At 37.5% G+C, this 15,925-nt stretch overlaps 1 protein-coding gene across 3 annotated transcripts; it reads right to left on the bottom strand.

Moving 5' to 3' along the window:
- Nucleotides 1-881: 881 nt before the first annotated feature.
- On the bottom strand, nt 882-11,271 carry LOC127645565 (protein FAM131A-like). Of its 3 annotated transcripts, none has more exons than XM_052129222.1 (5): nt 11,102-11,269; nt 6,755-6,842; nt 4,503-4,688; nt 3,562-3,699; nt 882-2,863 (listed from the first exon to the last, which is right to left on the bottom strand). In XM_052129222.1, the coding sequence occupies exons 1-5, from the start codon at nt 11,147-11,149 to the stop codon at nt 2,397-2,399; spliced, it is 927 nt and encodes a 308-aa protein (XP_051985182.1). In that variant the 5' UTR covers nt 11,150-11,269; the 3' UTR covers nt 882-2,396. The 3 variants fall into 3 exon arrangements, with proteins under 3 accessions (XP_051985182.1, XP_051985183.1, XP_051985184.1); XM_052129223.1 differs by lacking the exon at nt 11,102-11,269 and adding an exon at nt 8,003-8,070; XM_052129224.1 differs by lacking the exon at nt 6,755-6,842 and having other exon boundaries at nt 11,102-11,271.
- Nucleotides 11,272-15,925: the final 4,654 nt, after the last annotated feature.

The following is a 15,925-nucleotide window of genomic DNA, read 5'->3' as shown; positions in this document are numbered from 1 at the left end:
TTCTTGACAAAAATCTGCTGCCATGTACAAGGATGATGAAGATGAAACGAGGGTGGACATTTCAGCAAGACAATGATCCCAAACACACAGCCAAGGAAACTCTCAATTGGTTTCAAAGAAAGAAAATAAAGCTGCAAGAATGGCCCAGCCAATCACCTGACTTAAATCCCATTGAAAATCTATGGCAAAAACTGAAGATCAAGTTTCATAGAAGAGGCCCACGGAACCTTCAAGATTTGAAGACTGTTTGTGTGGAAGAATGGGCCAAAATCAAACCAGAGCAATGCATGCGACTCATTACCAACTAAGGCTTTTGTACAAAGTATTAAATAAATATCAGTAAGCCTGTTCAATACTTTTCCCTGTGTCATTTCACATTATTACACATAACTTAATTTGCTAATTTGTTTTGGTTTCTTTGTATGTATGGATTACTTGGGTTGTTACCAACAGCTGGTGAATATTTTATGTCAATAGCACCTTTGGAAATATATTTACTGAATTGTTTTTGCCGTGTTCAATACTTATTTCACCCGCTGTATATTCTGAATTAAGTTTATTTTTCTTACCAAACTGACACTAAGAATTTACTCGTTTTAAGAACAAATTAAACATATTGTAGTGAGGATTAAGTGTAAAACAAGAACACATTTGCCAATAGAGGCAATTACCAACTTTCAGATATACAGTATACTCTTAAATAAACAAGACATTTATCTACACGATTTTGCTTCTCAAGTTAATTTATCTTGTTTGGAGGATGTTAAGCTATTTCTCTGGAAAACAAGGCAAAAATACAGAGTAACAAAATAATGATTTGCTGTTTAACTGTCTTTGGAGCAATAATCATTAACGATTCAGCAGTAAACATATGATGAATATACTCATAACTTTAATGCAATCACAACCCTTAAACCTTGACCTCAGACATTTATGTACAAACATAGAAAAAAAATATTTTGTGAAGGGATTCACACATTCACATCAATGACATCACTGAGGATAATGATGACAGAGATGGTTAATCATGGATTTGCACTGCCGTTCTCCATGAACGAAAGCAGTTCAAAAGGCATTGATCGTATTCTTACAGTCAACCATTTCAATGTAGCTGCATCTCAAGGTTGAATAAACTAGTAGCTTAAAAAAAAACCTGTTCATTCAGCAGCCAATCACATAAAAAACAAATATTGAAGTGCAGACAGGGAGGAAAAGAGAGAGAATGAACATAAAGATAGAGGATTCTCGCTCAACTTTTGTAATACATCACACAGTGATCGTAATAACAAGCACATTCACGACGCTCCATCATAGCAGCAAAGCTGCACCTCAACTCAAGGCAGCAAGCTGGGACACACAAGCACTTTTCAGCATGACATCTAAACCAAAACAAAATAAAGTGGGTCTTTTTTTGTCCCTCAGCAAACCCATAATCCGGAAATATTAACATTGCAAATTTACTATGAGCATTACATCACTTTTGAACGGTCACAAAAGAGAAACATTTGAGGACCACGTTCTTCACAGAGATATTCCAGTCTCTAAGATTGGGAGACAGTCCTAATGTGCCATCACTGAGATCTGACAAAACCACGAGGCTGCTGAGCATCACACAGTGCCACACAGATGTCAGTATCATCTTGCTCTCCAGGTAAATGAGGAAACAGTACTGTGCTGTTTTCTAGGACTTTTACTTCAAATAATGATCACTGAGATAAAGGAAGAGATTACTCAAAAATAAAAATGATGTCACTGTTTAACCTCATTTCATTCCAAAAATCACTTTCATGGAACACAAAATGAGAACTACAGCAGAATGCCTGAGCTGCTCTTTTCCATTAAATGAAAGTGGACAGGGATCAGTGGCTGTCAAGCTCTGAAAAGTCCTATTCCAAGTCTTTTGAAGCCACACAATAGCTTAGTGTGACGAACCGACTGAAGTGTAAAAGTTAAAAAAAAATTGGGGTGAACTTAACCATGTCATCATTTCCTCACCCTCATTTAATTCCAAACTTGAGTGATTTTTTTTCAGGTTTGGATCAACATGAGGGTGAGTAAATGAGGACAGATTTTTCATTCCTGGGCGAGCTATCTCTTTTAAGTTGTTATTCACTGAAACTCTTGCTTTACAGTTGTGGTCCCCATTCATTTTCATAGAATAGAAGAGAGCAACTTGGACACTCTGCTGTAAGCATGCCCTTGAAAGAAAGTGATTCAGTTTCAAAAGACATGAGGCTGAGTAAATTATGACAGAATTTTCATTTTTGGGTGAACTATCCCTTTAAAAGAAAGGAGACGGAAAAACAAGTCATTGTCTTCGAATGCAACAGACTGGACAAACACTTCACAGAAGGGTTACGTAGGGAGCAAGACAAAGGGCAACAGAGAGCATGACGTCACTGCTCAGAACCTTCGTCCTGCTCTTCCTCTTCAAAAGACAGAGCTCCTGAGGTCTCTGAGATGCTTCTGCAGTGTCTGTACCAGCGGATGACTTCCTGAAAGACGTTGTCCTCCCCTTCCTCCTCTCTTCCATCCTCCTCCTCCTCAGGTGAGAGGCCAGACTCGGAGTAGGAGGTGGAGTAGTAGCAGGAGTCTCCTTTGCTCCACAAAGGCCTGCGTTCTGGTTTGTGAACACCACAAAGGGCCCGGTCTATCTCCTCTTCTAAAAGTTGCACTTCTTCAGCTCCCTGTGGCACTTCCTCTGAGATGATAATTTCATCATGGTCAATCTGGGTCATGCACGGTTCCTGCATGCTCCAGTCTGTTTCTGATTGACAGGGTGCGTCATCAAAGGATTGGATTTCAGCATTGTCTGTCTCAGTCTGAATTGGCACTGGGGAGCTTTGATTGGACAATACAGCATCTGAGGGAGGATCAAACAGTAAGAACACCTTGAAATGCAGATTTGAAAGGACAGAAATGGGCAGAAAGATGGAGACAGGTAGAGAGGATCAAATAAAAAAATATGATGAGAAGTCAAGACAAATTGAAAACAACGGATAAAAGCAGAGAAGACAGAAAAGAGCAAAAGAGAAAAGGTATGATGACAAGACAAAATAAAAATACAAAATGGCTAATGTTCCTCAGTCATGCATTCACAAGATGATATAAAAAGTGAGCCATTTTTAGGTTGATTTCCCCCAAAATGGTGTAAACTCTGTGCCTCGTTGGCACTTTCAAAACCACCAAAAAACTAAATTTCCAAAACCAAGAACCAAAATTTGTATCAGCAATTCCTCCTATAAAGATCTTCAGACTGCTCTGGAATAGTGTGATTTTTTTTTCTAACCGATTAAACAACTAATGATCAAAAATGGGTAAAATCCCATAGATGTCCATTGATGGAACGTCTGTCTGACCTGTAAAACCTTCAAGCTTCTAAAACTATTTTAAACATTCCAAGCCAACATCAAAGTTTGTCTTGGCAAACTTATCTAGTCATTTTTACAATTCAGATGGGTGACACAAGTGGTGCATAAATTACACACTTCAGCTTTAACAGCAGACAAAGATGTGCACAGTGACTTCTAAGGAGAAATGAACATATGCAGTCCCACTCACCTGAGCTCTGATTTGTGATGATTTGTTCATCATTGAGAGAAGGATCGTCTTCAAAAGACTCTTCATCCATATCCTCCTCATCTACAGAGGTCCAGGCACGGAGCTTTGCCTCTGCAATGGCAAACTGCTCAGCCACACCTAAACACAGGAATCGTACCAAATAACATGAAGAAATGTAAACACTCATAATACAGAGGGACATGCAACAACATGAGATGAGAGATTTTTCAAATCTGCTGTTGAGTGTTTGGAACTTGCTCTTTTAAATGCATAAGAGAATCAGCGATTTTTGTAAACCTAAGGCCACCATTACTTAGCACCCTTTTTACTGCACCAGGGCAAACTGATGAAAGCACAACAAATAACAAAGAAGAGAAGAGAAGAGCAGGAACAGGTATAACAGTGTGACTGTATAATCTAATTTAACACCATCTGCTAAGTCTAAAAGCCTTCAGATGGCCCAAAATGGAGACTAAAGTTGATTGACACTTGATTATTATTATTATATTAATAATAATAATTGTTATTATTATTATAATGAACACAAGCATTTGCTAAACATGATCATATCACAATAATAACAATAATTGTTAAATAAATTATTGTTATTATTGTTATATTTATAATATTTAGCCAATATTTCTAATGAATAATAATGATAATATGTTAGTGATTAATGCTTTATTATTAATACATTACAATATAATAATAGTAGTAGTGATAATAATAATAATTATTATTATTATGATTATTAAACAACTGTTTGCTATTATACTAATCAAGCAAGCCCCTTAAGGAAACCTGACCACAGAGTTTCAGAGCCAGAAGTATAACAAACATGTATAAAGTATTTACCAACAAGAGCTCTACAGCTCTCGAGGGTAAGTATTGTCAGTTGATAGATTCACAGCTGTACTAACAGGGTGGAAGGAGACACCCACCTGCTGCGAACCGGGCCTCCTGCTCGCCCTCGCTGAGATGGGAGTAGGAGTTAAAGTGGGACTGCAGTGTAGCAGATGGAGGGTCTAAGGGCTTAGACCAGCCCTTCCACTCAATCAGATGAGCCACCCGCCCCTGAGCCATGGCCGTGGGTTTGGTCACATGATCCTTCACCACCTGTGAGATGCCTGTTTGGGAATCGAAGAGGACGGTTAGACTGAATCCCAGTATATTAAGCTTTTCTTTTACTTAATGTATGAAGCACATGAGTAAATCCTTGGGAATAGGTAAAGGGCCCGATATACTTCCACAGAAGTTCCTTTTCGTTCTTCGTTGAGGGGTAAAAATAAGTTCTAAACAGCCACAACACTGTGGGAGGCCTTTAGAAGTACATTTAAATATGAGGACACTACATGCAAAACCTTAACCAATGTGTTAAACTAAAATGTGTTATCAATGACATTATGCCTCATTCTATGAGTAGACTTCACATGAGGTCAGTAAAAGAAGCCATTTGAATCACTTGATGAAAATGTTTAATTTGTCTTGTTTATATTCTGAATTCATGATGCTTATGTGCTAACACGCTATATGCACCGGTTAAACTGTTATTGTGATTTATAATGACACTGAATCTATTGCAAAGATAAGTGAATAAAAGTGATAATGTTCAGAATAAAAGAATAATCATGGCCATATCTTACTTTAGACAGATGTGTGAATGGCTTTCGCTGCAGATGGCACATGATTGAATGGGGATTTAAGAGTATCTGAGAAGATTTGATTCCTTTAGTAGACTAATTAGACAAAAATAAATCGCATGACAAGGTCTTGGAAAATTTCTGGTTTTGGAAAACATAAGCGAACGATCATACAGATGTAGGTAAGATGCACCAGGTCGCTAATAACTCTACACACCGATGTGTTCATGTTGACAGTGCTGGATGGATTACTTGTGAATTATAATCGGGTACTTTTTCTGAGAACAATCTCATAATTACATTTTTGTGGTAATCTAATCCAATTACTTTTGGATTACTTTCAACCAAATTCTGCATGGTTTAATAGTTTGAGAGGTGCTTATGTCCACAAATTCAGAGAAATTAACGCAAATGTACAAATATTAGGGCTGTCAATCAATTAAAATCTTTAATCGAATTACATGGTGTCCCGATTAATCGCAATTAATCGCATTTAATCGCATATACAAATATTTGCTGAGAAAGCCCCTCATATAACAATAATTCAATATATAATGATTATAAATATTTATATCAATATATAATTATACATAGTTATCTTTAAATATTAAAAAATGTATATATATATATATATATATATATATATATATATATATATATATATATATATATATTTTTTTTTTTTTTTTTTAAATCGACGGCCCTAAAAAATATAGAAGTTATCATATTTTCATCCTGATAGAGGTCTAAGCCCTCCATCAATGACAGACTCAAATATGTTTTAACAGGTATTTCTTATTGGAGTTTCTAAAATGATGGACAGGTTCCCGGGGCACATGAACACATATGTGGTCATGCAATTTAGCCATTTTACAGACGCAATCAACATGTAGCAAGAGATCAGACCAGTTATATTTGTGAATCAGCATCACAAAAACATCTCTAAGTTGTCACTACACTAAAAGTGCATTCATATAAATTTTTTAAGGTGACTAAAAAAGCAATTTAAGAAACTATAAGAAAGTTAAAAACAAACATGCAAACATTCTTCCAAATGCTTCTTTAGATTTGATGTAGAATCCTTCGTATTTGACAGGATATTAACTTTTTGAAGGCATAGTTTAAATTGCACAGTGATGTTTTTGCCACGTGTCCCCTGAAAAATTAAATGATCTGTATAGATCCAGTGGTTAGATGCTGAGGTAGACTGCTCCATCTTCATCTGATTGGATAATAGCGAGAATCAGTATTTAGTGCAATACACAACTACGTTGAAAAAAAGAGAATGATTAGAATGATAAATAAATTATCAACAAACCACTGCCTTGTTAATATATAATTATGCAATCTATAAAAAGTATAAAAACTGTAGTGCAATTATGAGTATTTTAAAATGTAATGTAGTCCAATTACAAGTACTTTATTTTTGTAATCTGATTACGTAATCCAGATTACGTGTAATCTGTTACTACCCAGCACTGCATGTTGACTGATTTTGACTCAACAAACAACATAAACAGAACTTGAAGTCAGCATCAAGGTGGAGTCTTTACCATTAAATGATGATCTGGCCAGAGCTGCAATTTCCTGGATGCTAAGGGCTTTTCTCGTTTTGGGGAGCATATCAGTAGGGTAATCAACCTGAGGAAGCAAGTTCAAAAGATAAAATGGTCTCCTTTTGCACTGAAAATAAAAGCAGTGTTATTATAATATATTGTGTATTTGGACACTTTCTATTTGTCAAACTTTGTGAACCTTGCCCATATTTAATATGATGGACTACACCTGTGGTTACTCTACTAGGACATTGTATGTGAATTCAGTTCTGTTTTCAGATGTCCTTTGGTTTAAAGGGATAGTTCAACCAAAAATGTCATCTTTTACTCATCCTCAAACATCCCAGATGTGTTTCACTTTCTTTCTTCAAAGATGTTTTGAAAAATATTTCAACTCTGTAGGTCAAAAAAAACACAAAAGCAGCATAAAAGTAATCCATAAGACTCAAGTGGTTTAATCAATATCTTCAGAATTGATATAAGTGTGGCAGACAGATCAATATTTAAGTCTGTTTTACTATATATTCTCCTTCCTTCCCAGCAGGTGGCGATATGCACTATGAATGTGAATTGGCAAAAACAAAAGTATTTGAAAGTGAAAATGGAGATTTATAGTTTAAAAAAAAATAAAAAAAGACTGTATGTATCTGTTTCTCACCCACACTATCATACTACTTCAGATGACATAAATGCATCATCTGGATTCGTATGGGTTTCTTTTATGCTGCCGGTATGAGCTTTTTGGAGCTTACATTTTTTTCACTTGAATTACATGGACCTACAGAGGTGAGACATTCTCATAAAAATCTTCATTTGTGTTCTGCAAAAGAAAGTTAGTCGTAAACATCTGGGATGGCATGAGGGGGAGTAAATAATGCATTTTCATTTTTGGGTGAACTATCCCTTTAATATATTGTTATCTAATGCAATTTCATATTTGTTTTTCTTCATACACATATGCAATTTCAACTAAAGTAATACATTTATTAGTCCAATGTGTCTAAATACTTTGGGACCACTGTACATTGACAGGAAGAAATTAGCAGCAGTTCAAACATTAGTTTAGAAATGTTTTTTTTTTTTTACAAACGGTATCACACAAATAATGAGAACAAAGTGGCCCTCTACATCAGCAAGTCCAGAGATTCACTCAATCGTAAAACCGGGCGGAAGGACAAAGACATTAAAAAAACAACAAAGAGCTCAACATGAACTCGATGCCCTAACACCAATTACTTCTCTTACCTTATGACATCTCCAGACAGGTCTCTCTGGCTGTATGATTGGACGCATTATGAAGGTTGAGGCATCCAGCTAAGCGAGTACCAATCTACTAAACCTGAACATGAAAGGCTGCAAAGCTAGAGACAGCTCAAGCTCCACCTCAGAAACAGATGCCAAATCCACCAATTAACCAGTTGTCAATTCACTCACACTGGTTAGATGAAGACGTTGTCCAAGCATATGGTGGAGATGCTGGCTGCTTTAGTGGTTCTGTGGGAGATCACCCACTCTGATAGCATTAATAATCATATTTGGCCAACCAAGGCTCTTTCTGTGGCTTGTTAATTTGCAAACAGCCTTTGCAGCCATGTCAGTTAATATTAGCCCACAGTCCTCACCATGATAAAAGTCTAGCTACAGCTAGGAGCTAATGACCTCTGGCATTTGACCTTAATGGGTTACATGATGATCAAAATCTGTATTGACAAGTGACATCCATTGGTTTAAATAGGGAACTGATGTGTCCAATGAGCAGTGATGTGGCCATTTGTGCTCCTTGTACTGCATATTGTTCAGAAACACAGATCTACTTTCTATTTTCAATGAATGAGGCAGCATAAAGGATTTGTAAACCACAAAAACATATGTTGGAAATATCAACTCCAGGTGGTTCTGATATGCACGTGCCTGACGTCAAAGTCTAGGTTGCAGGTAGATATACTCAAGTCAGATTGTCCTTTAAAGCTCATAAGAAAAAGCTGCTACTAAAGAAGATCGCAGAGACACCAGCTGCCAGACATTTCTGAGGTACAGTATGTGGGTCAAATATTTCTGTATGATTTGGTGCTGGCTGCCATGCTGGAGGAGACAGACATGGGCAAGAGTGATTGCAATGAGGTCAATTAAGCCGAAGACAGAAGAGAAAGAATGAAAAATGATTATAAATGCTTAAAAGATCAGGCTGTAATTTGCTTAAAAATCTGAACATGACCCAAAGCCAAAGAAAAATTCTCAGAATGTTAATTAAGCTCATTGTAGATGTTCAATAGAAGAGTCCTCCTGCGGAGGTTTACGAACCTTTCAAAAATAACTTTGGTGGAATCATGATCACAGGGTAACACTTTCTATAATTAAGAAGCCCATATTTACAATACATAAATACATTATAAATATTAATGCATTCATAATGTCACATAATACATGGCATAATATGTTACAATTGTTACTACAGTTATAACACACTATATTAGTTAGCTTAAAGAGAATAATGCATTATAACAAAATAATAATAACAGAATGGAAGTTAAATGAAAATGCACAGAACACAACAAATTAAGAACTTTTTTCATCAAGTAATTTTGCCCAACAGGTTGTAATTAGTGGAACATAGGCCATATATTGAAAATATGTATAATAAAGCTTGCAATTCAATTATAAGAAAATATTATAAGTATTTTACAAGCTTGACATTTGACAACCTTGATAGCTTGACAACCAATAAAAAAATTCTTATGAATGTTTATAATACATTTCTTTTGTCACTAATATATATAATACAAATATGTATAATACATTATAACTTCTGCAGATACGATGTTTGTAACGTTAGTCATTAAGGTAGAAGTATGAAAAGATACGTTTTATAACTGTGCCTACAATATTTATGAGAATTTTATAAGATGAATTATGATACAATAAAAACGCATTACAATGCTTTTACAATTCATTTTAAATATGATCTTCATAAAGTGTTATCATTAAGACTAATTTATTTCATATATACTTTATCACACTACGGTAATGAGAATATCATAATGGCTATATTTTTTGCATAGTTCATGTGAACCCGGGGGTAAAGTCACCTTGTAAAAAAAAAAAAAAATAAATAAATAAAAATAAATTGATTTTAAAATAGACTTAATTTCCTATTTGCTTCAGTAAAAAAGGACCAGGACATTTTCTTAAAAAATTTGAGAATGGATTAAAATCTATTTTGTACACAATTCATTTACCAAGGTTTTTACAATGTACCCAAAGGTACTTAAAAAAAAAGAATATGGTATACAAAAAAAAAATAATTAATAATAATAATAAAAAAATACAAATGAGAGAGAGAGTGAGAGAGAGAGAGATGTTTGGGTTTTTTGTTGTTAATTCACACAATGCTGTTTAGGACAGAATTATTTTTTTTATATTATAATAATTATATGTATTTGTCTTCAACTGAAATGGTATCGAAAACGTATTAGTAGTACACAATCAGTGTGAAGGGGTTAGGACCAACAACTGAAGTCACTCAAAATAGGAGCAATCAATTACCCTTATGAAAATCTACCATCTGCTGCATTGTGCCTCGTTTCGTCAGAGCAAAATGATGCAGTGTCTGTGACGTAGTATGGCTGTGCAAAAAAACATATATGAGCATAATTAGCCTTGTAAGGTCAAAAGTATTTTAGCAATCGCAAAAGAAATGTACGTTGCACTGAAGGAAAGGTGCCACGTGAGCTCTGTTCATGGACAGCAACACAATGCACATAACGCAATATACGGGCCGGTCGTTATAGCAACAGGTAACCCGTGAGCCATCTGTCCGGGAGCATCATTAATTCCCATTGACCATGCACAACACGCAGCCAAAGGTCTGTGAAATGTGGCGCGTGCATCGATTGGATTGCCGCCTTCGTCGCGAGAGCTTTCCAAATAAACGCTTTAATTCTCCATCATACATAACTCGTGCCCTTACATACAGAACCAGTGAACTGAAATATCCACACAACAGCTAGTGAGGAGATGAGACATCTCGCGCCACAGATAATTTATTAATAGATGTATTTTGAGGCTAATTGATGGTATAAGGTGACTGATCAGGCCCTAAAAGATGAATCCTAATTACAGAAGTGAGGATGACGCGGCAGGACACGAGATCCAAAGTATATCAGTGCCCGGAAATGAATTGATTGATCAATTTCATAAACAACAGCATAGCAAGAGCGCGTTTGTGTCCTAGCAACAGGCGACCGCTGTGATATTATTCACCCATCGTACATGACGGCCTATTGCGCTCTTAACAATAACACATGCAGTACATTCAGCAAAAGCACGAACATTGAGCACACGTACCTTTACATTTAGTTGGGGTATAGCGGTCAAAAGCATTGCACATGTCATGGATACAGCATTAGTGTTGATGCTGAAGAGAAAAATCCCGAAGCCGTCTTCGGCAATGAATAACAGACCGCCACTTTTTCTTAAGCATCAGAGAGAGAGAGAGAGAGAGAGAGAGAGAGAGAGAGAGAGAGAGAGAGAGAGAGAGAGACTCGCAACGTCTCCGAGAGCCGCGTCATCCTACCTGTGATGCGCGCGCTCTTAAAGATATAAGCGTCTCGTGCGCGCGTACAGAGTCAGTACCATATGGAACGCCAGGCAGTTCAAATATACGCGAATTTTAACACGTAGACAACGCGTAGACAACACGTCAACAACACGTTGTTTGCACGTTGTCAACGTGTTGTCTACGCGTTAACTTTTCACGCGTTGTTTACGTGTTGTTAACGCGTTGACAACACGTAAACAACGTGTCGATTTCATGTGATTCTGAGCCATTTGGCCACTTGTCCAGTTTGAAGGGGTGAGTGTTGCACTTTTCCATTGGCTGCTGAGTAGTACGGTTAAACCATTTCTGTAAGCCTGGAGGGTTTGCCTGCCACTATTTAACATACTAAGGATCCTCTAATTTCTTGGTCCTTTTCTTCCTTTTGTGTGTAGCCTATAAAAATGTAATATTTGGATTACAATTTATTTTAAGTCTTAAAAACTGCAAAGTTATAAACCCATTTTCATAAAGATAATTTGCCTCCTTTTGCTCCAATACTGCCTATTTTGGTAAACAAACCCATTAGAGGGAATTCATGTTCATTCATCAATCTTTAGTTTTATCTCATTACATCAACAATTGTGTGGCTGCAAAGTTACAACAGTGGTACTCATTAAATGTTGGTTTAGGATACAGTCCATTGTAATAAATATGTATTTGGAAAACATGTAACTTTAGACTTTGAACATTTTTATTGAATGTAGGTTATGACCATGCGAGGGGGCGGCATAACCTTATATCCCGATGAAATGGTAAAATAATGACAATGTCCTAATTTAACCAGGTGCTTTGGGTGGGAAACCCTGTTAACATATTTAAGATGACAAGTCTTAATTTATATATCAAGCAAGCACAGTGTGAATACTGCTGAAGCTGCCTACTTCGCCATTTCATAGACAGAAAAGGTTACAATCTGCATCTGACTCCATCAAAAACACCCACAGAGCTAGACAATCATGAGAAAGGTTTTTTTATTTTTTATTTCACAAACATAACATTTTAAAGATACCCCATCAATTGCCCATCACCCAGTCATTGGCCCATGGTTTTATAATGCAATCCAATAAAACACCACCAGAATAAGTAACCAGCGATCAATAAAGATCTTCCAGACAAAATTTCAAAAATATATTATATCCTTCATAAACATAACATTTATTTCAGGGCAATATTGTGTTCATATTGTTCGGTCCAGACCCAGTAAATGCCAAGAATGAAAGTAACCCCTACAGCCATCCCATATGCTGTAGTGCTCAGTTGCAGGATTAGCAAATTTTCTGATGTGTAAAGAGGACATGGTATGATATAAAGTCTGGCATTTCCCCATAATAGCATATTGCCGCAGTGCATTTCAAGAAAGATGGAGTTGCTTGAGAGGTGAAGACATGGGCTTGAACTCAACCGACTGTTAGGACGCCTGTATTGGTAACAGTTTACATGGTGCAGAAAGGCATTAAATAAATTAAACAAATACAAAGAAATATCAGACTGAGAAGATTATGACTGCAACAGATAGCAAAGAGAACGTGACAAGCGCTTTGTCTTCTCGGCGTGTTTGATGTAGGCGAGGAGAACCGAGGGATGACTGGTGTCTCAGGAGAGATTGTCCTTCTGTTTGCGGCATCCATGGAGAGGGCAGATATTCTGATGGGGTCTGGCTGCTGCCGTCTTCTCCGTTTAAACTCTTCCTGCACACTGGACATGCTGTGTGGCCATAGAACAGAATATAGATTACATTAGATTTGGGCAGTTTTATTTTAGTCCTATTTCACACAATGCTCATGCTGTTCTTTGACCATTGTCTCGCAAGTCAAATATAACTCAGCAAAATCCTCCACTGCTAATGTTAAATGACTGGTATAGTAGGGCAACTTCAGCATTGGTGATTAATTCTGCATTTAGCATCTAATAATGTATAGTTGATTGTAATTTGACATTCCTTTAAGGCAATTCTAAAGGTAAAGCTGGCAAAATTCTATATAAGAGCTTATTGTTCTGTGCCATTAACCTCCATTCCTCTCCAAACTATTAACACATTAATTAGCCACATATTTGCACTGGGCAACACTGTTCCTTCATTACAATAAACAATAGGAAATGTTTGAGTCGACCCCATATAAATGTTTCTACCAGGTAGCCAAAGCATGTTCTAAATTCCTTTAGGTCCTAATACCTGAATTGAGCACAGTGAATATCATATAAAGTACTAAATGTCATTAAGGATCTGTTTTGTTTGTTTATTTTACAAAAGCGCAACTCTCTTTGTTATGACGACTCACCATTTCCAGCCATGGTACAATACATTCTGAATGAAAGAAGTGGTTACAGGGTAGCTGTCTGACTGGCTCTCCCACTGCGAAGTTCTCTCTATGCACTGGACATTCCATACAGCAGTCTACAGGAAAAAAATAAATGTTTATCAATACCCCTGTGGTTAGAAGGGGTGGGAGGGGAAATAAGTAAATAAATCAATACTTTGATGCATTGCGATGCGGAAGTGGAGGATTCCGAATGGATTCCCTAGATGTTAATTGGTAACTTAATGTCGACAGAACAAAAGAGGCAGAACTCGGAAGTGCAGCGCCAGACAGTTGGTGGTGTGCACATAAACCAGTGTTCCCCCTATTCGGCACGTCGCCGCTCCTGAATTATGACTGCCGCTACAAAAATTTCACAGGGCTATCATTATCAAAGTGCAACAAACAGACTGTATATAAAAGCAACAAATGATTTTCACTCGCACACCGTGTGAACACGGTAACATTCAACAATTGGCTAGCTCCCGCTCATTCTTCAAAAGGACACCTATGTGACAGGCAGCAGAAATTGACCGTGAAAGCAAGAGGAGCAGAGGAAAATATGAGCAATAAGTTGTCAGTGTGGCAGTAAATGTACAGTGTAGGTCAGTGTCCCCCCAAACATCTCCCCTGGGCTGCAGACACAGGTCTGAATACTGAAATGGATAGCTAACAGTACATCTTTGGCTACTAGTTAAAGTTTGTTTATTGTCATTAATCAATATACGGAGTATATAAATTAATGAAATGTTTCCCAAGGTCCATGGTGCTAAAATCAAAATAACAATAAATCAACTTTCAAGACTCCACACAACACAATAACTACACTAGATGACAATTAAAAAAAAACTAAATAAAGATCTATTTCTGTAAGGTGGAGTGAACATAGTGTGGTTGGAGCATTGTAAAGTGCATAGTTCAACATGTATCTGCATCTACACTAATAATAGCAGCATCAGCAGCAAAAGGAGTCACTAATAATGCTACGTAACATTAGCTAGCTACATTTATTGGACGTAAAGTTAATAAGCTCCACTCACTTTCTCTAAACCTAGAGTTCCTCCCACCTGCAATCAGACACTTGCTGTCGGTTTAGTCAATTTGTCTTGCAGCCCAGAAACATTTCATACTGACAGATGGGAGAGAAGAGATCTTCTCTATCAGCTGGAGGAGGTCCTGTGTTCTACAACTGACCTAGTAACTACATTGACAAAAACACACCTGTGAACTGCAAAGAAATTAAAAGGTGGCAGGGACAAAAAGTTGAGCTCTATCAAGTTTGGTTTACCGGTGTTATCACGGCATCTAACCCTCCCTTTCCCCAGGGGATTCATTATCCCCTGGATTAGAGTGCAGTCCTGAGAGAGAGAGACACAGACACCACAAGTTATGTGAGAGAAATATACAACTGTTGATGTCATCACCAAAAATAAGAACGGTTAGGATTGTAAGAGCATAAATGCCACTGTTATTATACAGAGGAGCATGCGAGGCAGAGAAGAGAGCCAAGAGAATGGTGAATACAAGCTGAACTGGTCAATTACTCGCCCCTCCACAGCAGGCGAGTGGTCTGGTCTACTGTCGCCTTTTGGACTAACTGGTCCCTCCGGCGGAAGAGAGATACAAAGAAACAACAAGGGAACAATACGGAGGCATGGACAAAAAATGACTGTTCCAAAATGTCAATTACACTTTGGAGTGCATCTATGGCTAGACTACCAATCAGTCGTGCCAGTGTCTCCACATCCTGGAGTTGTTGCATCTGTGCAGGTCTTAGACTGAATTGGTTAGCAGGAACGGTTACCCTTTCTTGCCAATTCAGAGCAGGAACTGCAGCAGCAGCACCTTGAACAGTGTTGGATCCAGAAATCTCTGCCATGGCTGTGAGTGGTTGTTTGCGCCTCTGAAGACATCCTTGGACAAATATCTGATATGGTGTGTGGTGGCCAACAGTGCGCAAGCCATGGTTGTTCCATTGTTCCCTGAAAACTTCCAGGTCCCGGTTAATCCATGGCAGGTAAACAATGCAGTGCCCACAAGTTCAGCTCATTGGTACGGCCAATGATCCTATAATTTTCAAGGCAGGTGAAAAGCTGGTGGTATGCATTAGTCATACCTCTCCAGAGATCTCCTCAAAGCCTCTCAATCCGCTGGTTATGGACACTTCTGCCCCGGATGGCACTTCCTCTTTCTAATCCACGGTAAATGTTCATGAACAAGCAAACAGCATTGTTTCCTCCCCCATGGTCACACCTTATTCAAGACGGTACCCCA

The sequence above is a fragment of the Xyrauchen texanus genome, chromosome 6 (assembly GCF_025860055.1).
Source record: "Xyrauchen texanus isolate HMW12.3.18 chromosome 6, RBS_HiC_50CHRs, whole genome shotgun sequence".
NCBI classification, from domain to species: domain Eukaryota; kingdom Metazoa; phylum Chordata; class Actinopteri; order Cypriniformes; family Catostomidae; genus Xyrauchen; species Xyrauchen texanus.
Note: the sequence above shows the minus strand (reverse complement) of the source record. Positions and strands in the feature narration are given on the sequence as shown.